Source organism: Moschus berezovskii, chromosome 8 (genome assembly GCF_049115385.1).
Source record: "Moschus berezovskii isolate FMDL1 chromosome 8, NW_MosBer_1.0, whole genome shotgun sequence".
NCBI lineage: Eukaryota > Metazoa > Chordata > Mammalia > Artiodactyla > Moschidae > Moschus > Moschus berezovskii.
The window spans coordinates 42,137,907-42,165,250 of record NC_142467.1 but is presented as its reverse complement, the minus strand read 5'-3'; the positions used below and the strand labels follow the sequence as shown (position 1 = coordinate 42,165,250).

The window sequence follows — 27,344 nt, the reverse complement described above, 5'->3', positions numbered from 1 at the left end:
GAAACAGATTCACAGATATTAAGAACAAACTAGTGGTTACCAGTGAGGAGAAGAAGTGGCAGAGGGGCAAAATGGGGATGGGGGTTAAGAGGTACAAACTACCATGTATAAAATAAGCTACTGGATATAGTGTACAGAACAAAGAATATACCCAGTATTTAATAATAACTTTAAATGGAGTATAATCTATAAAAACATTGAATCACTATGTTGTATATCTAATACTAATTAGTATAATAATGTAAATGAGCTATACTTCAGTAAAAAAGAGTAAGTTACTCTAAACCCAGTTTAGTCACTAAGATGTTATTAAAATGAGATGGGATAAAATGGCTCAAACTCACATACAATGGTGTAGACATCTGTCAGGTGTAGACATTGAATGTGCTGTAGTTCCAACAGCACAATGAAGTTACATGTTCATTCTCTACCAAGAAATTAAAGTTTTGGTCCTTAACCACATTCACATAACACTCACAGAGTAATAATAAATATAAAATATGAAAATAAAAATTTTATTGGGAAAAGGAAATGCTACATACAATAAGTCTACGGTTGATGAAATATATTACATTAACAGCCTTTGCTTAAGGGACAAATACAGGTTTAGTAAAGGAAGAAGTTGGAAGCTTAAAACAGGTTTCCATACACAACTTCCAAGCAGTTTTACATAAAGAAAAAAAATCTCAATTTGCATAAATTATACAGATCATTGAGGGAAAGGTGTATTGGTTTGTGGTTACTTCTGATCATCAATTCACTTTGTGTCTTGTATTAATAGATCTCTTCTACCCTGATCCCAGCTCTGGTGGTTCTGATCCAGTTCTAATAAGGTTCTCTCTGTTCATAAGTGGGTATTTACAAAGAGGTCACACTGTAAACAGAATTCTTTTGCTCATTGTGAATTAAACAAATCCAATGTGCTCTTAAATAAACTCAATGGTTTTAAAGACAACTGCCTGAACCAAATTTGGAAGAGCTCTTCCACTGAGGGGAGTGTTTAAGTCATAGGTACAATCTGTAAAGAGTTAGAAAATGGCATCAAAATATGTGCACACCATCTTCGTTGATACAGCTTCAAGTAAGCTAACAGGATCTGTACAATTCTAGAGACTATTAAGTAAAAAAAATTTCTGCATGTGGTATGGACACCATTCTCATTTGAAAAATACTCGTTTAGCTTACTTCTATCCCCTAAACAAAAAACATCCAACAAGAACAATCTTCTCTATGTTTATTTAATTATAACAAAAGTAGAACGATGCACACCAAATGGAAATATATCCAAAAAAGATGATAAAAATGTTTAGGAACAGAAATGACTAATTTACTCAGGTTCCATTAAAACACATTTGCAACTTATAATTGGTTATTAGTGTAAATTAAATTTAGTAACTGAGTCCCAATTTACTACTAAAAGTTATCAAAATATTTTCAAAATGTTACATAAAAACTGAAATATCCATAAATATTACATAAACACCAAACAAAAAAATCATATAAAGAAAAATAAATGCATCCTGAGATAAAATACAAACCACACTTATGACAGATTATACACTCCCTTTCCTCTCACATAATTGTGAGGATTCGGTATTTTGCACATTCCAAGATAAAGTAATGATAATATATGCTGATGCAAATTTCAGCCATAAAAATAAACTACTTCATATCTTAAATATTCCTATGATGAAACATCAGACTCCAGTTTCACTAATCAAAACTTTATGAAGGCAAAAATTGCATTTAGTTTTGACTCCTCAAATCACAGCTGAAAACCCTCAGCAAAGCATTCTAGGCTTTTTTTTCTCACACCAGGTGACCCAGAATACATTTTAAGAAACATTTATTTTCTGTGCATATTTGTTTTAAAATTATAAATTCCTGAGCACTTTTTCTTCTTCCTCCTCATCACTGTCAGTGACATTGACTTGCTGGATACTAGAGGGAGTTGATGTCGGGGCTGTGAAGACATTCTCCAAGGCTCCAATGTCCATCTGAGGCATGGGATTTAAGTATTCTTCCCCACTGTGGCTATGACTGTTATAGTAAGAAGTCCCATCCATGTTCTCACAACTTCGAGAATCTTCGCTGTGAGCGCGTTCATCTGGGTAGTCTCTAAAAGGATAGTCTCTATTTAAAGCTGAAAACATAGCCTCGTGTTTTTGGTACCTGTCTTCATAATAACCAAGGCATTCTGGCATTGAACTTGGAAAATTTCCATAGCCAAAGGGAGGCCGACTATAAGGGCACGTGCTGTAGCAGAAAGACAAAACAGGAATTATATCATACATTGCCCACATGTTGTCCTGTGTGCAGACTGAGCAAGTTTAACTACACCATCTTTGGAGCCTACAGAGCTCCCAAGATAACTTTTTGCAACCACTTCATGTATTCATCCACATGTTGCCTAGTCTTAACATGAAATAATCCACACATTGAACTATTATCTCTCTTCAGCCTCAGACTTCTTATCTTTTGGTAGCCTCGATAAAAGAAAAATTATTAACAGTTATCTGGTCCTTTCTCACAATGCTTTATGCCATGTAAGGTTTTAGAAATGCAGGCACCTGTTGTGCTTGCTTAAAAACTGACACTTGGTAAGCAGTGTAACAATTGTTCTTACTACTAATGAAACAAACCATATGGTGGGGGAAATGTGAAACTGGTTGAAACCAAGAATTCTTGGGCACACTCAGAGGATAACAATTTAACTTTTAAATTCACATTCAGTAATGAATTATCTTAAAAACACTCTTAATACTAGAATGACTTAGAACTGATATTAAACTATAATTTTTCAGACTTTTGCTCAAAAAAAAAATTTGGAGAATGGGGATATGAAGAATTGAAAAGATTATTTTGCTGTTTTACAAACCAATGGTTATTCTTTTAAGGCAAATCTAAAATTTTGCCATTCAAGCTTACTTGTCAATTTTTTTTTTTCAAGTATTACTCTCCACTTCAAAGGCACAAAACAGGAATCATAGGAAGAGATACACAGAAAAGTCTATCCAAAATTTGCCTGGACTCATGGACTCCATCTAGTGACAGATAAGCATTAGTCGCGCAGCAGTGTCTGACTCTGTGACATCATGGAGTATATATATATAGCCCACCAGGCGCCTCTCTCCACAAATTCTCCAGGCAAGGATGTTGGAGTGGGCTGTCATTTTCTCCTCCAGGAGTGACAGATAATATAATTACCATGCTCATTAACAAAACCCAAGACAAGCTGGGTGTTTCATTTCATGCTCCCACTTCTCTTTTAAAGGTTAACTTCATTTTCTTCCCTTTAAAAATGTAAGTACAACTAATAGACTACAATCTCAAATTCTTTGGAAATACAGGGTTTCTTTAGTGGTGGTGTTCTAAACCAAATATTTAAGTGCTAGAGACCTTACCCAGGTTCAATATTACAAATATGAAGCATAGCTTCTGAAATGTTTCAGATTTCCATTCCTACTGCCACATCCTCATTCAGGCATTTTAATTTAATATCTATGTACTGAAGGCATAGTACTGGAAGTTACTAATACTATGACTTAGCTCCTTAGCTCTTCCACCTTTATGTCTCTCCATCTGTTGGATTCCACAAATAGCTCATATTCCACAAATATTCCACAGTTCAGTCCCTCAGTCGTGTCTGACTCTTTACAACCCCATGGACTGCAGCACGCCAGGCCTCCCTGTCCATCACTAACTCCCGGAGTTTACTCAAACTCACATCCATTGAGACGGTGATGCCATCCAACCATCTCATCCTTTGTCATCCCCTTCTCCCACCTTCATTCTTTCCCAGCATCAGAGTCTTTTCCAATGAGTCAGTTCTTCGCATCAGGTGGCCAAAGTATTGGAGTTTCAGCTTCAGCATCAGTCCTTCCAATGAATATTCAGGACTGATTTCCCTTAGGATGGACTGGTTGGATCTCTTTGCTATCTAAGAGACTCTCAAGAGTCTTCTCCAACACCACAGTTCAAAAGCATCAATTATTTAGCACTCAGCTTTCTTTATAGTCCAAATCTCACATACATACATGACTACTGGAAAAACCATAGCATTGACTAGATGGACCTTCGTTGACAAAGTAATGTCTTTGTTTTTTAATATGCTGTCTAGGTTGGTCATAACTTTTCTTCCAAGTAAGCGTCTTTTAATTTCATGGCTGCAGTCATGATCTTCAGTGATTTTGGAGCCCAAAAAAACAAAGTCTGTCACTGTCTTCACTGTTTCCCCATCTATTTCCCATGAAGTGATGGGACCAGAGGCCATGATCTTAGTTTTCTGAATGTTGAGCTTTAAGACAACTTTTTCACTCTTCTCTTTCCCTTTCATCAAGAGGCTCTTTAGTTCTTCTTTGCTTTCTTCCATAACGGTGGTATCTGCATATTTGAGGTTATTGATATTTCTCGCGGCAATCTTGATTCCAGCTTGGGCTTCATGCAGCCCAGCGTTTCTCATAATGTACTCTGCATATAAGTCAAATGAGCAGGGTGACAATATACAGTCTTGACATACTCCTTTGCCTATTTGGAACCAGTCTGTTGTTCCATGTCCAGTTCTAACTGTTGCTTCCTGACCTGCATACAGATTTCTCCGGAGGCAGGTCAGGTGGTCTGGTATTCCCATCTCCTGAAGAATTTTCCACAGTTTGTTGTGATCCACACTGTTAAAGGCTTTGGTGTAGTCAATAAAGCAGAAGTATATGTTTTTCTGGAACTTTCTTGCTTATTCGATGATTCAACCAATGTTGACAATTGGATCTCTGGTTCCTCTGCCTTTTCTAAATCCAACTTGAACGTCTGGAAGTTCACGGTTCACGAACTGTGAAGCCTGGTTTGGAGAATTTCAAGCATTACTTTGCTAGCGTGTGAGATGAGTGCAACTGTGTGGCAGTTTAAGCCTTCTTTGGCATTGCTGTTCTTTGGGACTGGGATGAAAACTGACGTTTTCCAGTCCTGTGGACACTGCTGCGTTTTCCAAATTTGCTGGCATATTGAGTGTAGCACTTTCACAGCATCATCTTTTAGGATTTGAAATAGCTCAACTGGAATTCCATCACCTCTGCTAGCTATAAGGCCCAGTTGACTTCAAATTTCAGGTGAGTGAGTGATCACAGCACTGTGATTATCTGGGTCATGAAGACCTTTTTTGTAGAGTTCTTCTGTGTATTTTTGCCACCTATTCTTAATATCTTCTGCTTTGTTAGGTCCATACCATTTCTGTCCTTTACTGTGCCCATCTTTGCATGAAGTGTTCCCTTGGTATCTCTAATTTTCTTGAAGAGATTGCTAGTCTTTCCCATTCGATTGTTTTCCTCTATTCCTTTGCATTGATCACTAAGGAAGGCTTTCTTATCTCTCCTTGCTATTCTTTGGAGCTCTGCATTCAAATGGGTATATCTTTCCTTTTCTCCTTTGCTTTTAGCTTCTCTTCTTTTTATAGCTATTTGTAAGGCCTCGTCAGACAACCATTTTGCCTTTTTGCATTTCTTTTTCTTAGGGATGGTCTTGATGACTGCCTCCTGCACATGTCACAAACCTCGGGGCTTCCCTGGTGGCGCAAACAGTAAAGAATCTGTCCACAATGCAGGATACCCAGGTTCAATCCCTGTGTTGGGAAGATCCCCTGGAGAAGGAAATGGCAACCCACTTCAGTTTCCTTGCCTGGAGAATTCCATGGACAGAGGATCCTGACAGGCTACAGTCAATGGGGCTCTCAAAGAATCAGACACAACTGAACAACTAACACATACTACAAGGGGGGACTCAAATAAACTTCCTCCACAAAACCTTCTTCTCTTCAGCTAGAAACAATTCACCTACTAATTAGTCTTTCAGGACTCAGTATAGGCAAGACACCAAATCACAAGATTTAGTGGACAATTTTAAAAAATCTAAAATCCAAGTAGTATATACTTGATATGTGCTAAAGTGTGTTGTAACACAAACATCACATGGCTATACTGGTGTGGTAAAACAAGTTACTATTATATCTGGAGAACAAAGACAAGAATAATCCTAAAATGTTACATAGATAAAAATGAATAACTGCAGAAGAATCGTGGTGTAGTGGGAAAAGCACTACCATAGTGATAACTCAGTGTTGTCTAAATTTGCAATTCCCTAATGATACATGATGTGGAGCATCTTTTCTATGCTTGTCATCTTTTTATGTTCTCTGCTGAGGTACCTGATGAGGTCTTTTGTCCATTTTTAATTGGGTTGTTCATTTTCTTATTACTGAATTTTCAGAGTTCTTTGTATATTTAGATAACAATCCTTTATCAGATACATCTTTCAGAAATATTTTCTCCTAGTCTGTGGCTTGTCCCCTCATCCTCTTGATAACACATTTTTTTGACACTAATATCAATAGCATTGTGGAATTTGAAGCAAAGAATTGTGAGTCCTTCATCTTTGTTTTCCTTTTTTAAGATGGTTTTCTACTAGTCCAGATCCCTTATAATTTCATATAAATTTTAGAATCAGCTTTTCCATTTCTGGAAAAAAGTCACTGGGATTTTGAAAAGGATTGTATTGATTTTGCAAATCCTTTCGGGAAGTATTGTCATCTTAATAATAAGTCTGTCAATGCATATACATGAATACCTTCCCATTTACTTCAGTCTAATTTATTTCAGCAGTGTTTTATGGATTTCAGTTTATAAGTTTTGTACTTCCTTGGTGAGATTTATTCCTCTATATTTTACTCTTTTTGATGCTACTATAAAAAGTAATTGCATTCTCATTTTCCTTTTTGGTTTGCTTACTGCTAGTGTACAAAAATACAACTGAATTTTGTAAATTGATCTTACCCCCTGCAACTTTGCCAAATTCATTCATTCACTCTAACAAATTTTTGTGGATTTTTTTAGGACTTTGTATTTATAAGATTATCCATATATAGGATCATGTGTGAAAAAAGGTAATTTTGAATTAAGGTCTTTAATTTGAATGTTTTTTTTTTCTTGCCTAATTGCTTTGGCTAGAACTTCCAGTACCATGTTGAACAACAGTGGTGAAAGCAGACATCCTTATCTTGTTCCCCAAATTATAGAGGGAAAGCTTTTGGGCCTTCATCATTGAGTATAATGTTAACTGTCGGTTTTTTGATAAATGTCTTTTATCATATAGAAGAACTTCTATTCCTATTTTGCTGAATAAGTTTTGAAATCAGGAATTAATTTTTATCATGAAAAGGTGTTGGATTTTATCAGATGCTTTTTCAGCACCAATTGAGATGATCAGGTGGTTTTGCTCATTCATTGTTCTAATGAAGTGTATTGAATATGACACTGATTGATTTTCTGATGTTAAACCACACTTAGAATTATTGAGGGAAGTCCCACTTGGTCATGGCATATAATCCTTTTAATACATTGCTGGATTCAGCTTACTAGTATTTTGTTGGTCATATGTTTATATTCAAAAGGTATTTTGACCTGCAATATTCTTTCTTGTGATGTCTTTTTCTGGCTTTGGTAACAGAGTAATTCTGGCCTTGGAATCATTCCCTTTTATAAGAATATGAGCAGGATTAGTGTTATTCTTCTTTAAAACTTTAGTAGAATTCACCAGTGAAGGTATATAGTCCAGGGTTTTTCTTTGTTGCGAGGTTTTTAATTATTGATTCAATTTCTTCATATATTCAATCTCTTGATATATTTGGTCAAGACTTATTTCTTGATAAGTCTGGTTCAGATTTTCCATTTCTTCTTGAGGCAGTTTTGCTAATTTGTGTGCTTGTCCATTTCATCTAGGTCATCTAATTGTTGTACAATTATTCTATAATTATTATCTTATAATCATTTTTATTTCTATCAGTTCAGTTCAGTTCAGTCGCTCAGTCGTGTCTGACTCTCCGCGACCCCATGAGTCACAGCACACCAGGCCTCCGTATCCATCACCAACTCCCGCAGTTCACTCAAACTCATGTCCACAGAGTCGGTGATGCCATCCAGCCATCTCATTCTCTGTCGTCCCCTTCTCCTCCCGCCCCCAACCTTACCCAGCATCAGAGTCTTTCCCAGTGAGTCAACTCGCCGCATGAGGTGGCCAAAGTATTGCAGTTTCAGCTTTAGCATCAGTCCTTCCAATAAACACCCAGGATCGATCTCCCTTAGAATGGATCGATCTCCCTTAGAATGGACTGGTTGGATCTCCTTGCAGTCCAAGGGACTCTCAAGAGTCTTCTCCAACACCACGGTTCAAAAGCATCAATTCTTCAGCGATCAGCTTTCTTCACAGTCCAACTCTCACATCCATACATGACCACGGGAAAAACCATAGCCTCGACTAGATGGACCTTTGTTGGCAAAGTAATGTCTCTGCTTTTTAATATATTATCAAGGTTGGTCATAACTTTCCTTCCAAGGAGTAAGTGTCTTTTAATTTCATGGCTGCAATCAGCATCTGCAGTGATTTTGGAGCCCCCAAAAATAAAGTCTGACACTGTTTCCACTGTTTTTCCATCTATTTCCCATGAAGTGATGGGACCAGATGCCATGATCTTTGTTGGTGGCTCAGAGGTTAAAGCGTCTGCCTCCAATGCAGGAGACCCGGGTTTGATCCCTGGGTCGGGAAGATCCCCTGGAGAAGGAAATGGTAACCCACTCCAGTATTCTTGCCTGGAGAATCCCATGGATGGAGAAGCCTGGTAGGCTACAGTCCACGGGGTCGCAAAGAGTCCAACACGACTGAGCAACAGAACGGAACGGAACAGAAGACAGATTAATAGGAGAAAAAAATTTATTTCTATGAGATCAGAATAATGTACCTGATTTCATTTCTATAGATTTCATTACTATAGATTTAGTAATTTATGTTTTTTTTCTTAGCTTAGCTATAAAAGTTTGTCAATATTGTTATCATTTCAAAAAGGTAATTTTTTTGACTTTTGTTTCTCTATTTCATTAAGCTCTCTATTGTTTTTCTATTCTTTACTCCATTTATCTCTAATCTTTATTATGTCCTTCCTTCTACTACTTTGGTTTTATTTGCTCTTTTGTTTCTAGTTCCTTAAGGCATAAAATTAGGTTGTTAATTTGAGATCTTCGTTTTTAAATGTAGTCTGGGGTAGCTATGAATTCCTCTATCAGCATTGCTTCTGTTATATAATTTCTTGAGTTTGGGTATGTTGTGTTTCCATTCATCTCAATGTTATTTCCTAATTTTCCTTATGAAGATTATATGACCAAATGGTTGCTTAAGAATGTGTTGTTTAATTTCCAATACTTGTGAATTTTCCAATTTTCTTTCTGTTCTTGATGACTAGTTTCATTCCATCATAGCTGCAAAAGAAACTTTTTATGGTTTCAAACTTTAAAAAATTTCTGAGACTCGTTTTGTGATCTAACATATGGCATATCCTGCAGAATATACCATTTTCACTTGTTAAGAATCTATAGCCTGTTGTTGGGTGCAGACCATATCTGTTAGATCTAGTTGATTCATCAGTTCAGTTCAGTTCAGTCGCTCAGTCATGTTCAACTCTTTGTGACCCCATGAATCACAGCACGACAGGCCTCCCTGTCCATCACCAACTCCCGGAGTTCACTCAAACTCATGTCCATCGAGTCGGTGATGCCATCCAGCCATCTCATTCTCTGTCATCCCCTTCTCCTCCCGCCCCCAATCCCTCCTAGCATCAGAGTCTTTTCCAGTGAGTCAGCTCATCTCATGAGGTGGCCAAAGTATTGGAGTTTCGGCTTTAGCATCAGTCCTTCCAATGAACACCCAGGATTGATCTCCTTTAGAATGGACTGGTTGGATCTCCTTGCAGTCCAAGGGACTCTCAAGAGTCTTCTCCAGCACCACAGTTCAAAAGCATCAATTCTTCGGCAATCAGCTTTCCTCACAGTCCAACTCTCACATCCATACATGACCACGGGAAAAACAATAGCCTTGACTAGATGGACCTTTGTTGGCAAGGTAATGTCTCTGCTTTTTAATATACTATCTAGGTTGGTCATAACTTTCCTTCCAAGGAGTAAGCGTCTTTTAATTTCATGGCTGCAATCAGCATCCGCAGTGATTTTGGAGCCCAAAAAAATAAAGTCTGACACTGTTTCCACTGTTTCCCCATCTATTTCCCATGAAGTGATGGGACCAGATGCCATGATCTTTGTTTTCTGAATGTTGAGCTTCAAGCCAACCTTTTCACTCTCCTCTTTCACTTTCATCAAGAGGCTTTTTTAGTTCCTCTTCACTTTCTGCCATAAGGGTGGTGTCATCTGCATATCTGAGGTTATTGATATTTCTTCTGGCAAACTTGATTCCAGCTTGTGCTTCTTCCAGCCCAGCGTTCCTCATGATGTACTCTGCATATAAGTTAAATAAGCAGGGTGACAATATACAGCCTAGACGTACTCCTTTTCCTATTTGGAACCAGTCTGCTGGTCCATGTCCAGTTCTAACTGTTGCTTCCTGATCTGCATACAGGTTTCTCAAGAGGCAGGTCAGGTGGTCTGGTATTCCCATCTCTTTCAGAATGTTCCACAGTTTATTGTGATCCACACAGTCAAAGGCTTTGGCATAGTCAATGAAGTAGAAATAGATGTTTTTCTGGAACTCTCTTGCTTTCTCCATGATCCAGCGGATGTTGGCAATTTGATCTCTGGTGCCTCTGCCTTTTCTAAAATTTCCTTTTTGCCCTTCATCCATTTTTAGATGAATGATCTTCCATTACTGTATAAAGTATTCATAGCTAACATCATACTCAATGGTTAATAGTTTAAAGTTTTTCCTCTAAAATCAGGAACAAAACAAGGATGCCTACTCTTGCTACTTTTATTCAACATAGTACCAAAAGCCCTAGCTAGGCAGTTAGGTAAGTAAAAGAAATACAAAGAATTCATATTGGAAACAAGGAAGTAAGATTGTCTCCATTTGCAAATGGCATAATAATATATCTCAGTCAGTTCAGTTCAGTCGCTCAGTTGTGTCCGACTCTCTGTGACCCCATGAATCGCAGCACGCTAGGCCTCCCTGTTCATCACCAACTATCTAGAAAACCCTAAAAACGCAATCAAAAAAAGAAGTGTTAGAATTAATTAGTGAACTCAGTAAAGCTGCAGGATACAAAATCAATAAGCAAAAATCAGTTGCATTCCTATACACTAACAACAAACAGCTAGAGAAAGAAATTAAGAAAATCAAGCCCATTTACAATTGCAACAAAAAGAATAAAATACCTAGAAATAAATTTAACCAAGGGTGTGAAAGACCTATATACTGAAAACTATAAGACATTGATGAAAAAAACTGAATAAAGCACAAAAAATTAAAACTTATTCTGTGCTCACGAATTAGAAAAAATAATATTGTTAAAATGTTTGTATTATCCAAAGCAATCTACAGATTCAGTGAAATAGCCTATTAAATCCAGTGGCATTTTTCAGAAATAGAACAAATCATCCCAATTTTTTTGTGGAAACACAAAACACAGTGAATAGGCAAAACAATCTTGAGAAAGAAGAACAAAGCTAGAAGCATTACAGTCTCTGATTTCAAACTATAGTAACCGAAACAGTATGTATTGGCATAAAAATAAATGCATAAGCTCAATGGAACAGAAAAGAGAGCTATAAATAAACCTGTGCCTATGTGGCTAATTAATTCATAGCTATTAACAAAAATAGACAATGGGGAAAAGACAGTAACTTCAATAAATGGTGGTAGAAAAATTAAGATAGCCAAATGCAAAAGAATGAAACTGGACCTCTATATCATACACAAAACTCAATTCAAAAAAAAACTCAAGGCAAAGGAGAAAAGGAAAGATATACCCATTTGAATGCAGAGTTCCAAAGAATAGCAAGGAGAGATAAGAAAGCCTTCCTCAGTGATCAATGCAAAGAAATAGAGGAAAACAACAGAATGGGAAAGACTAGAGATCTCTTCAAGAAAATTAGAGATACCAAGGGAACATTTCATGCATATATGGGCACAGTAAAGGATAGAAATGGTGTGGACCTAACAGAACCAGAAGATATTAAGAAGAGGTGGCAAGAATACACAGAAGAACTATACAAAAAAGATCTTCATGACCCAGATAATCACAATGGTATGATCACTCACCTAGAGTCAGACATCCTGGAATGCGAAGTCAAGTGGGCCTTAGGAAGCATCACTACAAACAAAGCTAGTGGAGGTGATGGAATTCCAGTTGAGCTATTTCAAATCCTAAAAGATGATGCTGTGAAAGTGCTACACTCAACATGCCAGCCAGCAAATTTGGAAAACGCAGCAGTGGCCACAGGACTGGAAAAGGTCAGTTTTCAGTCCAATCCCAAAGACAGGCAATGCCAAAGAAGGCTCAAACTACCACACAATTGCACTCATCTTACACACTTGCAAAGTAATACTCAAAGTTCTTCAAGCCAGGCTTCAACAGTATATTAACCGTGAACTTTCAGATATTCAAACTGGATTTAGAAAATGCAGAGGAACCAGAGATCCAATTGCCAACATCGGCTGGATCATTGAAAAGGCAAGGGAGTTCCAGAAAAACATCTGCTTCTGCTTTATTGACTACGCTAAAGCCTTTGACTGTGTGGATCACAGCAAACTGTGGAAAATTCTTAAAGCTATGGGAATACCAGACCACCTTACCTGCCTCTTGAGAACTCTGTGTGCAGGTCAGGAAGCAACAGTTAGAATTGGACATGGAACAACAGACCAGTTCCCAATAGTGTAAGGAGTACATCAAGGCTGTATATTGTCACCCGGCTTATTAAACTTATATGCAGAGTACATCCTGAGAAACGCTGGGCTGCATGAAGCACAAGCTGGAATCAAGATCTCCAGGAGAAATATCAATAACCTCAGATATGCAGATGACACCACCCTTATGGCAGAAAGCGAAGAAGAACTAAAGAGCCTCTTGATGAAAGTGAAAGAGGAGAGTGAAAAAATTGGCTTAAAATTCAACATTCATAAAACTAAGATCATGGCATACGGTCCCATCACTTCATGGCAAAGAGAAGGGGAAACAGTGGAAACAGTGACAGAGTTTTTTTTCTTGGGCTCCATAATCACTACAGATGGTGACTACAGCCATGAAATTAGAAGACATTTCTAATTTCTTGCTTGCTCTTTGGAAGAAAAGCTATTACCAACCTAGACAGCATATTAAAAAGTAGAGACATTACTTTGCCAACAAAGGTCCTTCTAGTCAAAGCTATGGTTTTTCCAGTAGTCTTGTGTGGATGTGAGAGTTAGACTATAAAGAAAGCTGAGCGCCGAAGATTTGATGCTTTTGAATTGTGGTGTTGGCGAAGACTCTTGAGAGTCCCTTGGACAGTAAAGCGATCCAACCAGCCATCCTAAAGGAAATCAGTCCTGAATATTCACTGGAAGGACTGATGCTGAAGCTCCAATACTTTGGCCACCTGATGCGAAGAACTGACTCCTTGGAAAAGACCCTGATGCTGGGAAAGATTGAAGGTGGGAGGAGAAGGGGGCAACAGAAGATGAAATGGTTGGATGGCATCACTGACTCAATGGACATGAGTTTGAGTAAACTCTGGGAGTTGGTGATAGACAGGGAAGTCTGGCATGCTGCAGGCCATGGGAGTGCAAAAAGTCAGACACAACTGAGCGACTGAACTGAATTAGGTGTTTTTTGGTAGTGTTTTAACTAGTTGACGAACTCTCCCTATATTCCTAGCTTGCTGGAATATTTTATGTTCAACATGAAGTGGTGTTCATTCTTGTCAAATGTTTTTTTCTGGGTCTACCAAAAAGATTGTGTAGTTTTGATACTGGTTTTATTTCATATGGTATATTACGTTAATCAATTTTCAAATCTCTTGATTTTCAAACAACTCACAATCCTGGAATAAATCTAAGTTGCTCATGGTATATAATCCTCTTGTTATTCTGCTGAATTCAGTTTGCTAGTATTTTTTTTAGGATTTTTGTCTCTCAAAGAGATACTGACCTGTAGATTTTCTTTCTGTGTTTGTCTTTCTCTGATTTTTGCTATCAGAGCAATATTGACCTAATGGAATTTGCCCCTTCTATTTTTTGGAAGAGTTTGTCGATAAAGTGTTTACCATAGATAACATATATTAAGATCTTGATTTTTATCCAATTATACAATATATGCCTTTTGATTATTTAATCATTAACATTCAATGTGATTTATGTCTGCCGCTTTAGTTTTTATTTTCTACGTGTCTCATATTTTCCTTTTTGCATTCTATTCCTTCTTTACTGCACAAAGTAAATATTCCCCATTGTAACTTTTCAGTTCCTTTAATAACTTTTCAACTATTTCCTTAGTGGCTGCTCTAGTGTTAATCATATACATCTTATCTTATCAGAATCAACTTCAGGTTTTTACTAACTTAATTCCAAGAAATACAGAATGTTGTTTGTATATAACTATTCCTTCTTCTTCCTTTTTGTACTATTATTGTTATATAAATTAAAGCTATATGTGTTCTAAAACCAGCAATATATTGGTATGATTATTACTTTATATAATTTTATGCCTATTAAATAAATTTAGAGAAAGGAAAGCAAGTATATATAAGTTTCTTTTTTTTCATTTTTATTTATTTTCTTAAGTTTTGGCTGTACCTCACAGCATGCAGGATCTTAGTTCCCCAATCAAGAACTGAAGCCAAGCCTCCTGCAATAGAAGTAAGGACCACTGGATTGTCAGAGAAGTCCCTGAAGCTTGTTATATTCACCTTCTCATGCATTACTGATGGTTCTCTTAATTTGTTCCTGTGGATTCAAGTTACCATCTGCGATCATTTCCTTACTCCAAAACAACTTAGCCTCCATCCAACTCCTTCTGCTTTTATTATCAAATACATTACATTTCTATATATTATGGTCCCCAAAATTATTATTTGCATATTGTTTTATATAATTGCTTTTAAAACCAGTCAAAAGAAGATTCATACTGCCTTTATGCTGTCTTTATAGTATTTTTATTAACTTTTATTAGAATATAGTTGATTTACAATGTTGTTTGTAAATTATAGCTAGTTTCTGCTATACAGGAAAGTGATACAGTTATACATATATATATATATGTATATATATATATATATATATATATCCACTCCATTTAGGTTTCCTATACTATCTTTTGTAACTGCATTTTTACCTTTACTGGGGCTCTTCAGTATTTTGTTTGTTTTTATCCCAACTACCGTTAGAGATCATTTACTTTCAGCCTGAAGAACTCCCTTTAGTATTTCTCATAATGCAAAAGTGCTAGCAATCTCAGTTTTGGATTATCTGAGAAATGTCTTTACCTTGGCTTCATTTTTGAAAAATGGTTTCACTAAATATAAGATTCTTAGTTGACTGGGGTTTTTCTTCAGTATTTCAAATATATATTCCAGCCTCCATTGCTTCTGATGGAAAGTCAGGTGTTAATTTTATTGGAGTTTCCCTGTACATGATATGAGTGTCTATCTGCCTGTCTCCCTCACTTCCTCTTTGGCTTCAGATTTCAGTACTTTACTATGATGTGGCCATCTGTGGATCTCTTGGCTTTCTTAAATGTATAATATTTTTCATCAAATATGAGAAGTCTTCAGCTATTATATCTTCAAATACTGCTTTTCCTCTCCTCCCTTCCGATACTTTCATATATATATTGGTGCACTTAATGATGACAGTTCTAATGCTCTGTTCATTTTTGTTCATTCTTTTTTCTCTCTATTCTTCAGGTTGTATAATCACTACCAGTCTACTTTCAAGGTTTCTGATTCATTCTCATGTCAGTTCAAGTTTATTTTTGAGCTCCTCTAGTGAAGTTTTCATTTTGGTTATTGTGCTTTTCAATTCCAGAATTTCCATTTGGTTCTTTTTAATCTCTTCTATGCCTTTAATGATAATATTTGTGAAGAGATGTCATCATCACAACTTCTTTTACTTCTTTAAAAATGGTTTCCTTTAATTGTCTGAATATAGTTATAACGTCTTGGAAGCCTATGTTAAATCTGAGATACGAGCCCTACCACAGGTAGCTTCTGTTGCTTATTTTTCTCCTCCATGTATGAATGACGCTTTCCTTTTCTTTGCATGTCATAATTTTTGGTTGAAAACAGGACATTTTCAGTAACTCAGGAACAATAACTTTTAGGAACAAGGGACAATAACTCTGTTTCATAAAAGTCAAATTTCTTTTGGAGAGAGTTTCTAAGCTCTCTATTCTTAGGGCAAAATTTCTGGTTTTCTTCTGCCAGCATAGAACATCTCTTCTAAAAGTGACCTGGATCAAGGATGCTCAGGGTCACAGTACTCTCTGTCATCCTTAAGAGTTGAGCAGTTATCCTGTTAGTAGGTGCTGAGCAGAGTAAAGGAATCTCCAACCTCTTGGTCACACTCACCATGAATTTAACCTCTTTAACTAAGAGCTGAAGAGGATAAGAAATGCTACATCTTTCTGTAAGATATTATATCCCTTGATTAGGAGCTGAGGGGAGAGAAAGCTATCTTCTTGGCCACTCAGAGTTGGATTCCATCAAGTTAACTGAGGGTGGGAGTAAGGGATAGTATTTTTCATGGCCCAAGTGTCATAGACTCTTGCTCTTCTTACCAAGTTTTAGGATGTATTCTTGAACAAATGTTTCCTTATCTGCTGTATGCCCTTAGGACACTTCCCAGAGAATTTAAGTGGTTGGTCTTTAAAAATAATTTTTACCAATTATGCTTGTTTGCTTGGGAGTAGGTTCACAGAACTCCTCATGCTGCCATTTCAGAAGTGAAACTCCCTCTCTCTTATCCTTGTAATCATACAATTTCTATTAATATCCTTAAGCTTTGTTTTGGATACAGTTAGTTACTTGAAAACAGTAACTTTGATCACTTCAGGAATTGATTTTAAGAATTTTTAGATAAAACCATAGCAACATTTAGTCTAGTTAGTTTGTTAGTTCAGTCGCTCAGTCATGTCTGACTCTTTGCGACCCCATGAATCATAGCACGCCAGGCCTCCCTGTCCATCACCAATTCCCGGAGTTCACTCAAACTCATGTCCATCGAGTTGGTGATTCCATCCAGCCATCTCATTCTCTGTCATCCCCTTCTCCTCCCGCCCCCAATCCATCCCAGCATCAGAGTCTTTTCCAGTGAGTCAACTCGTTGCATGAGGTGGCCAAAGTACTGGAGTTTCAGCTTTAGCATCAGTCCTTCAACAAGACTCTCCAAGTAGTCAATATCCCATCAAGGTTTTCTAATCTGTTTGGTGAGAAAAAGAAATATTCCCAGCCTGGTGTAAGTGCTGGGCACTGCTGTCTCTGATTTGTTGGACAGTGTTTTCACTAGTCTTGGGTAATATTCCTCACAAGCATCAGGTGATCAGCATTCAGCTGAATGCTCAAAAAGAACCTATGCAAAGATCCAGAATTCTTGCACTGTGCAACCTTCTTCTCTCGAGTACTCTATCCCAAGAATTCTAGCTGACTTGGTTTCACTGGACTCTCGGTTCTATTTCTTCAACTCGGTGAGTCTACAAGGACCTCCTTCTGTTTCTCCTTCCTGTTTCCATGGTTTCCATATGTTGCTTCTTCCTGTTTCCATGTCTCCTTCCATGGTTTCAAGGCCAGTAAGCAGGGGAGATTTCAAGGCTTACCTCATTTATTTTCTCTCTCTAAGGGATCTTCATATTCATTGCTGATAAACAGTGTCTTGAAAACCATATATTTTGCCTTTCTTTTTTAATCATTTCAGATGAGGGTAGATTCAGCCCTAATCTTGGCTGGTATAGAAGTCCTCTTTAATTATTTGAAATATGGTTTTTAGTTTCTTCCTGATATTCAGTTCTGAAATTCTGAAAGAGATGGGAATACCAGACCACCTGACCTGCCTCTTGAGAAACCTGTATTCAGGTCAGGAAGCAACAGTTAGAACTGGACATGGAACAACAGACTGGTTCCAAATAGGAAAAGGAGTACGTCAAGGCTGTATATTGTCACCCTGCTTATTTAACTTATATGCAGAGTACAACATGAGAAACACTGGGCTGGAGGAAGCACAAGCTGGAATCAAGATTGCCGGGAGAAATATCCATAACCTCAGATATGCAGATGACACCACCCTTATGGCAGAAAGTAAAGAAGAACTAAAGAGCCTCTTGATGAAAGTGAAAAAGGAGTGTGAAAAAGCTCAACATTCAGAAAACTAAGATCATGGCATCTGGTCCCATCACTTCATGGCAAATAGATAGGGAAACAATGGCTGACTTTATTTTTCTGGGCTCCAAAATCACTGCAGATGGTGATTGCAGCTATGAAATTAAAAAATGCTTACTCCTTGGAAGGAAAGCTATGACCAACCTAGACAGCATGTTAAAAAGTAGAGACATTACTTTGCCAACAAAGGTCCATCTAGTCAAGGCTATGGTTTTTCCAGTGGTCATGTATGGATGTGAGAGTTGGATGGTGAAGAAAGCTGACTGCCGAAGAAACGATACTTTTGAACTGTGGTGTTGAAGAAGACTCTTGAGAGTCCCGTGGACTGCAAGGAGATCCAACCAGTCCATCCTAAAGGAGATCAGGCCTGGGTATTCATTAGAAGGACCGATGTTGAAGTTGAAACTCCAATACTTTGGCCACCTGATGTGAAGAGTCAACTCACTGGAAAAGACCCTGATGCTGGGAAAGATTGAGGGCAGGAGGAGAAGGGGACAACAGAGGATAAGATGGTTGGATGGCATCACCGACTCAATGGACATGGGTTTGAGTGAACTCCGGGAGTTGGTGATGGACAGGGAGGCCTGGCATGCTGCGGTTCATGGCATTGCAAAGAGTCGGATACAACTGAGTGACTGAATTGAACTGATATTCAGTTATTTCAGATTCCTGGATATTACTTACTATCTGTTGCATGTACTGACTCTTGCTCTTAATGAATCCTTTCCTATGCTAAAGCTCACCTTTAATAATAATTCTCTCCCTTTGGAATTTCCTAAGTGGCTTGAATGGTTGAGGTAGCTCCTTTAGAATAGTTGTCCCAGGTAAGTCATCCCAGAGCTAATTTGTGTGTTAGTTTATCAAGTGGATAGGGTGATTTTAGATTCTCAATCAGTGTGCAGTATAATCTGGAGTTTTTATTTCTAACAGAAGACCTTTTTCCATATATAGCCCTGGATAAAAACAAGCTTCCTGGGCGGCGCAGACGCGAGAGAGAGACGCCCGGCTCTGGCGGCGCAGACGTGAGAGAGAGACGCCCGGCTCCGGCGCAACCGACCACGTGCAGAATCGTGGCTGAGAGGAGCTACCCCACGCCCAGGGTTAGGGCGGTGGCCGAGAGGAGCTGTACCACGTCCAGGAGGCGGTGGCTGTTTGGGCACCGGAGGGCCGAGAGGAGCTGATCCACATTCAAAGCAGGAGGGGCGGCCTTGAGGAGATACCCCTCGTCCAAGGTAAGGTACAGCGGCTGCGCCTTGCTGGAGCAGCTGGGAAGAGATACTTCACGACCAAGTGGAATATAAGAATCCAGTGTTCTGGGGAGGAAGGAACAAGATGGCGGAGGGATAAGACGTCAAGACCACTCTCTCCCCCACAAATTCATCAAAAGAACATTTGAACGCGGAGTAAAGTCCACAAAACAACTTCTGAATACTGGCAGAGGACATCAGGCTTCCAGAAAAGCAGCCCATTGTCTTCTAAAGGAGAGAGAAGAAATCCAGCTCCACCCACCAGAACACCGACACATGCTTCCCTAACCAGGGAACCCGGACAATCACCCGTCCAACCCCACACACAGCGAAGAAACTACATAATAAAGAGAACTCCACAAACTGCAAGAAGAGGGAAAGGCCACCCCAAGCAAAGCAATATAAGCAAGATGAAGAGGCAGAGAAATACCCAGCAAGTAAAGGAACAAGATAATTGCCCACCAACACAAACAAAAGAAGAAGATATAGGGAATTTACCTGATAAAGAATTTCAAATTTTGATGGTGAAAATGATTCAAAATCTTGAATGCAAAATGGAGTTACAGATAAATAACCTGGAGAAAAGGATTGAGAAGATGGAAGAAAGATTTAATAAGGACTTAGAAGAAATAAAAAAGAGTCAATATACAATGAATAATGCAATAGATGAGATCAGAAACACTCTGGAGGGAACAAACAGTAGAATAACAGAGGCAGAAGACAGGATAAGCGAACTAGAAGATAGAATTGTAGAAATAAATGAAACAGAGAGGAAAAAAGAAAAACGAATTAAAAGAAATGAGGACAATATTAGAGACCTCTGGGACAATGTTAAACGCTCCAACATTCGAATCATAGGAGTCCCAGAAAAAAGAAGACAAAAAGAAAGACCATGAAAGAATACTTGAGGAGATAATAGTTGAAAACTTCCCTAAAATAGGGAAAGAAATAATCACCCAAGTCCAAGAAACCCAGAGAGTCCCCAACAGGATAAACCCAAGGCGAAATACTCCAAGACACATATTAATCAAATTAACAAAGATCAAACACAAAGAACAAATATTAAAAGCAGCAAGGAAAAAGCAGCAAATAACACATAAGGGGATTCCCATAAGGATAACAGCTGATCTTTCAACAGAAACTCTTCAGGCCAGAAGGGAGTAGCAAGACATACTTAAAGTGATGAAAGAAAATACCCTACAGCCCAGATTACTATACCCAGCAAGGATCTCATTCAAATATGAAGGAGAAATCAAAGCTTTACAGACAAGCAAAAGCTGAGGGAATTCAGCATCACCAAGCCAGCTCTCCAACAAATGCTAAAGGATCTTCTATGGACAGGAAACACAGAAAGAGTGTATAAACTTGAACCCAAAGCAATAAAGAAAATGGCTACGGGATCGTACTTATCAATAATTACCTTAAACGTAAATGGGTTGAAATTTTCAAAAAAGCTAGGAAACAATTCTCATAGCCATCAATAGTTCAGTGTTGAGTTCATGAATAGTTTTTAAAGTTTGGGACAAACTGTAGTATTTGCTATTTGAAGTACTATTTGTAATTGGCATATTACGATGTAACATTGGCCTTCATTTCCAACTTAAAACGCCTAAAAATGCCTAACAGGTTTTTAGATTTGTGAATTTTAGTTGAAATGTATTTTACGATGTTACTAAACCTGCAGAAATATTGAAATATTTCAGAGAACTTATTCACTGTACATTTATTTTATTTATAAAAGTTATGTACTGTAGAAAGTTTTGCTTGTTGCTTCAAATGCTTGTTGCATTTGAAGTGCTAGTTACAAGAAAATCAAATACCTTCAATGTATAAATGCTATTAAGTTTTTAAAGGACTCTGGAGTATAAGTAAGTTTGTTTAAAGAAATTTAGTCTGTTCAACTTGAATCAGCTCTGTCAAACATTAATTAAAAGCCTCATTTAAAAAAAATAAAAATAAAGATTAAAAAAAAGAAAAAAAAAAAACAAGCTTCCCTGTGCTTTGTCTGGATCAGTGATAAAAAATTTTCTATTCCTTTATCAAGGTTGAAAGGCCTTTCTAAGGTTTTACCTTTATGAAGGGGCTTCCCTGGTGGCTCAGACAGTAAAGAATCCACCTGCAATGCGGGATACCTGGGTTCTATCCCTAGTCTGGGAAGATCCCCTGGAGGAGGCCATGACAACCCATACCAACCCATATTCTTGCCTGGAGAATCCCCACGGTCCATAAGGTCACACAGTCAGACATGACTTAAGTGACAAAGCAACTGCAACAGCAGCTTTATGAAGAGGTTTTAGTTTTACCTCCTCACTTTGAGAAGAGTCAAGACCGAATTTCCTCTCCTTCAGTTCAGTTCAGTTCAGTCATGTCTGACTCTCTGCGACCCCATGAATCACAGCACGCCAGGCCTCCCTGTCCATCACCAACTCCCGGCGTTCACTCAAACTCATGTCCACGGAGTCGGTGATGCCATCCAGCCATCTCATTCTCGGTCGTCCCCTTCTCCTCCCGCCCCCAACCTTTCCTAGCATCAGAGTCTTTTCCAGTGAGTCAACTCGCCGCATGAGGTGGCCAAAGTATTGTAGTTTCAGCTTTAGCATCAGTCCTTCCAATGAACACCCAGGATTGATCTCCTTTAGAATGGACTGGCTGGATCTCCTTGCAGTCCAAGGGACTCTCAAGAGTCTTCTCCAACACCACATTTCAAAAGCATCAATTCTTCGGCGATCAGCTTTCTTCACAGTCCAACTCTCACATCCATACATGACCACGATGTAGGCATTAAAACCCAACTTTATAAATGCTGAGACTATTTCTGAATCTGCAAACTATCCCCAGGACCACTGTACAAGTTTTCAGCTTATTGGTCATTTTGACAAAAGGGGATTTATTTTCCTTTCTTATGATTTCAGCTAGGTATTAAATTGTTCATATTTAAATTCAACATTTATAATAGTTATAGCAGAAGGTATTCCATGTTAGCTGAATCTATCTGGTTTTGGAACTATAAAGTCTATCCTCCATAAGGAATAGGCAAAAATATTGTATATATATGTAGATATACATTATAATAGGAAAGAGGTCCAAAACCTCAAATTCTTTAATAGGTCTATAAGCCAAACAAGGATTACGGATAATTGCTTTGTAACTTTTGATGTTTGTCCAAAATCTTACAATTAAGATGCTATATATTCCCACAAATTTAGAATATTTGAACTTAACTTCCATAACAGATATATAGATATGTCCGATTATAATTTCATATATTTCAAGCTAATAAATTCTAATTTATGTTTCATATCCATTCTATATCCCTAATTGCAATACACTTTTGAACACATTTATTTACTCAATGGCCAACAGAATGAAGATTCTAGGTATCTCCTTTGTATGTGAAAGTATAAATACTGCAAGAAGGAAGAATAGAAGAAAAGGTGAGGGTAAAAAGGATAACTAAGAAAGTAACACAGTACAGAAAGAGAGAGTCTTAATAAGCATAGTATGAAGACATTTACGAAATAAAGACAGGAGGATTTAGCCCCAGACCTAGGGATCAGTATTTCTAAGTGCCTCTCTGTTTCATAAAATGATTCCTTGATTAAACTGCCTAAGCTCCTTGGTTTTTACTCTAGATACACAGGACAAAATATCAAATATGTATATTTGGTATATATTTACCAAATATATATATCAAATGTCATTATAATTATGGTATTGGAATGGCTGAATAAGTCCATATGTAATTTGATTAGATTAGGGAAGAAATATCTTTATAGAAGATTCTGTTATTAGTTGGGAGAAGAGTCAATATAAAAATTGAGAAAGAATCAATTAATTCTGTTATTTAGTCAGACTGGATTTTACTGAAGTATATTATCTAAACAAACATAAATAAGATTACTCATATCCTTGGGGAAATTACTATCACACACATTACAGGTAAAAGTTATAAAGGAAATTAGACAATATTATAATTTATAAGGCTGGTCTTGTTTTGGAAAACTATATTCAGCTTAACGTTTACAGCTGACATACTTCTTTGACATTCTTACATGAAATAAAATTCAGTCTAATACTACTGACTCACTTCATTTGGTTATCTAATAGCATTATTATTAATTAGCAATAATACCATTCAAGATGGAGAAATATTTTCTGTCTTCTAATGACATATTTTCCAGAGTTTATTTTCAAAATGTTCTTTAAGCTATCAATGGTTTGTAAATTAACAGCCAAATCCTGTAAGTCTTGTCATGAGTAATGAAGATAAATTTCCTATGATTTTATTTATCGTATAAAAAAAAATTTCCTGCCCCAAAGTCTACTTGACTACACTACTTTTCCATTCAAAAATACAGGATGCATTTTCCATGTGATTCTCTTCTAGCAACTAACAGCTACCAAGCAAGAGAAGCCATTATATTGAGAAGCCTTAGCGATACAGTGGAAAAAAAAAAACAGAATTAAAAATCAGACAGCAAATCTAAGTTTGACTATTGGCTCTGCCGTTTACCAGTTGTGTGACTTTAACAAAGCTATTTATCTAACAGCTGATCAGTTTTTTTATCTGAAAAAATAAAGGGATAATTATGCCAAAAACAAAGGATTGCTGTGAGAATTACAGATAAAAATACCAAGTTCTCAAAATGCTAAATAGAAAAAACAATAACAACTAGAGTAAGATTGTATTATACAACCTATTCTAAATGCCTCTTCTTCTCCTTTAATGTAAGTATTGTTCAAGTCTTTCTTGTACTACAAAATGAATTATGTAACAAAGATAAAATTCCACCAATTTTAGTTTGTGAACCTCAAGGTTCTAACTAAGGCTGATCTTTTCAAACCTACTCACATTTATTAAATTCCAGCTATGTCCTTAGCACTCTTCTCATATGTTTAAAAAAAAAACAAAAAAACACTGCAAAATTATCTAAAATTCCTATAAAATCTCAGACTCTAACAGATACCAATGAGAAGAGATTCTAGCTTTAGGAGTCTCTTAAAGTTTGATTTCTTGAACTAAAAGACTTCTGAAAGCTGTTAAAGAAGAGCCCACTGGAAAAACTAAACAAACCACAAACAGCAGTATCTCCCTTTCTCCTAATCTGATCACCTATTTTCACTTTCTGTTAGTTCTGTACTAAAGACTTGAAAGCAAGCAATTCCACTATGAATTGAAGCAACATTATATATACTGCAAAACTTCTTTGAGGCTTTGGTACACCCAAGTAGGGAGTAGCTTTACTTTCTAAGTGGGCTGCCGTCTATGGGGTCGCACAGAGTCGGACACAACTGATGCGACTTAGCAGCAGCGGCAGCAGCAACAATAAAAGATGGGTATTAAACATTCTCAACAGAAACCATCTCTGTTTATACATTTAAGAGTAACTGAAAAGTAGAGGTTAGTGCCACTCTATCAAATGCTTTCAAAGTTAAATTCTATCACTCCAAAATGAAAAGTTACAAATTTGTATTCCTTAGATACATCCCTGTGAAAATAATTTCTTTTACTGGTAATTAGCTAATAAACATTTGGGTTTATTAACAAGGGTCCTGAGAGGGTAAATAACTTTGGATAAGTCATTTAACTTCTTAGGCCAGTGCTCTATATATTCTTGCTATTCAAACTATTCCACAAACCACAGAATTGACATCACTTGGGAGCTTGTTAGAAATGCAGAATATCTGGCTTACTGTAACCCTGCATAGGAAACTACTGTAACCCAGACCTACTGACTCAGAATCTGCATTTTATTAAGATCACATGTGATTTATATACATATACAAGTTTCAGAACCACACTTACTATTCAGTAAGGGGTTTGGACTAAATGATCTTAAGGTCACTTATAAGTGATGATTTTTTTTCAAGAGAAAAATCAGATCTGACAACATTGGAGCCTGTATTCTCATGTGGCAACAGTAGGCTGGAACTCAGTAGCAACTGACCCATAAGATGGGGCATGCACTCTCCTTGGCTCCCCAAGTCCTTATCCAGCCCTTCCATGTACTGATGTCAGTTAACTGGTTGGCCCCTATCCAGCCACTAAAGTAAATTAGATACCAAAGAGGATTGAGGAAGTTCCTTTTTCAGTAAATAAGAGAGGCTTTCAGGTGTAAAAATTCATTAACTATGAATGAATAGTTTTGGGTGAAAGGTGAAAGCACTTTTGGGTGAAAGGAAATATACTGTTCATTTACCTTGATGGGAAGTAGTGAGGTCCAGGTAGGAAGTAAGGGTGATGAAAAGAGAATCGCGGTGATGTCCCAAACAATGCAGCTGGATGGCCAAGGGGAGGGGGCTGGTAGACATGTGAGTGTGGAATAGGAGGAGCCTGGGACATTGGAGTACTTCTGGGACAAGTGGAAACACTGGGATACTCCTTGGGCGATTGGATGGTTGAGGTTGCAAATCTGGAAGGGACAGGACTTGCACTAGTCGGAATCCTGTTGGTGCTCTCCAGAGAAACAGGAGTGGGTCTCTTCACAGAGCAATTGACTCCAGAATGCAGCCGATGAGTGTCCGCTTGGGAGGGCCCAGCAAAGCGCTGGGGTGGGAGTGCTGGACGGAGGGGCAGACTTGGAGCCTGTACAGCCACCTGGGCAGTATTGGAGACGCTGGGCTGGAAAAGTGTGATGGGGTTTGGACGCTGGACTGCAGGTGTGGGCAGCTGGATGGTCGGTGGAGATTCACCTTCAGAAATAAAAACAGCATAGATCAGGCATGAATTGAGTCACTATTTTTTCTTTTTTCAGCAGATCTTAATGAACTGTATAACCAGAAGCCTCCACTAACCATCTTACCTAAGAACATCACCACTCTATTTCTTTCATAGCATCCTGAACAAACTGAAACCATCTTGTTCATTTATTTTACATTCTTGTCTCTCTTTCCTACCTAGATTCTAAATGCCATAAGAGGAGAGACCTTCTCTGTTTTGTTCATTACTGTATCCCCAGGGTTCAAAATTCTGCCTGACACAGAATAAGTCCTTAAAAAAATATTTTTTGGATGAATAAATAAATGAATAAAATGTCTGAGTGAAAGACAAATACAAATGCTGGAATATATATATATATAAAATTTCTAAAAGAAATAATATGAAACTATTGATAGTGGTTCCTTTTAAAAGACGGTCATCTGGAAGAGGAGACAGGGCCATGGGAAGCCAGACTTTCATGTTATACCTATTGGGACTATTTGAATTTTCTATTCTCTAAATATATCAATTTTACATATTAATAGAGGTTTCATCATAACAGTATGGGTCATTTTTTAAATTATGTATACTCTATGATAAACTAAATTATGAATGACATTTAATTTTTTTAATTGAAAAAAACTAAATAAACCATCAATATAATTATTTTGCTTTATTGCATCCAATGTGAATACATAAGGAAATTCCCAAAAGAGACTATGACTTGGAACCGGTCAGCAATTTGTAACAAATAGGAATGAATATTATTGGGGGAAGGAACAAGATAGCGGAGGAATACGACGGCGAGACCACTCTCTCCCCCACAAATTCATCAAAAGAACATTTGAACGCAGAGTAAAGTCCACAAAACAACTACTGAATGCTGGCAGAGAACGTCAGGCACCCAGAAAAGCAGCCCATTGTCTTCGAAAGGAGGTAGGAAAAAACATAAAAGATAAAAAGCGAGACAAAAGAAGTAAGGACGGAGCTCCGTCCCAGGAAGGGAGGCTTTAAAAAGAGAGAAGTTTCCAAACACCAGGAAACACTCTCACTGGCGAATCTGTGGCGAGTCTTGGAAGCTCAGAGGGCCACATAACCCTCTTTTTTTTTTAAGATTTTTTTAAAACCCACAGATTACCTGCCAAATGGTAACTCCCAGCGGAGAAGCAGCGAAGACGCTTGCATACGCCATTAGCAAGCGGGGGCTGGGCAGGGAGGAGCCGGCTGAACTGC

At 37.7% G+C, this 27,344-nt stretch overlaps 1 protein-coding gene across 1 annotated transcript in view; it reads right to left on the bottom strand.

Annotated features, from left to right (window-relative positions):
* Positions 1-1,874: 1,874 nt before the first annotated feature.
* Positions 1,875-27,344, bottom strand: part of SOX30 (SRY-box transcription factor 30) — a 44,298-nt gene continuing 18,828 nt past the window's right edge. The window contains exons 4-5 of the mRNA XM_055430191.2: positions 25,612-26,104; positions 1,875-2,256 (exon numbers count right to left, since the gene is read on the bottom strand). Of these exons, the coding sequence (XP_055286166.2) occupies positions 1,875-2,256; positions 25,612-26,104 (875 nt within the window). The remainder of the gene's footprint in view (positions 2,257-25,611; positions 26,105-27,344) is intronic.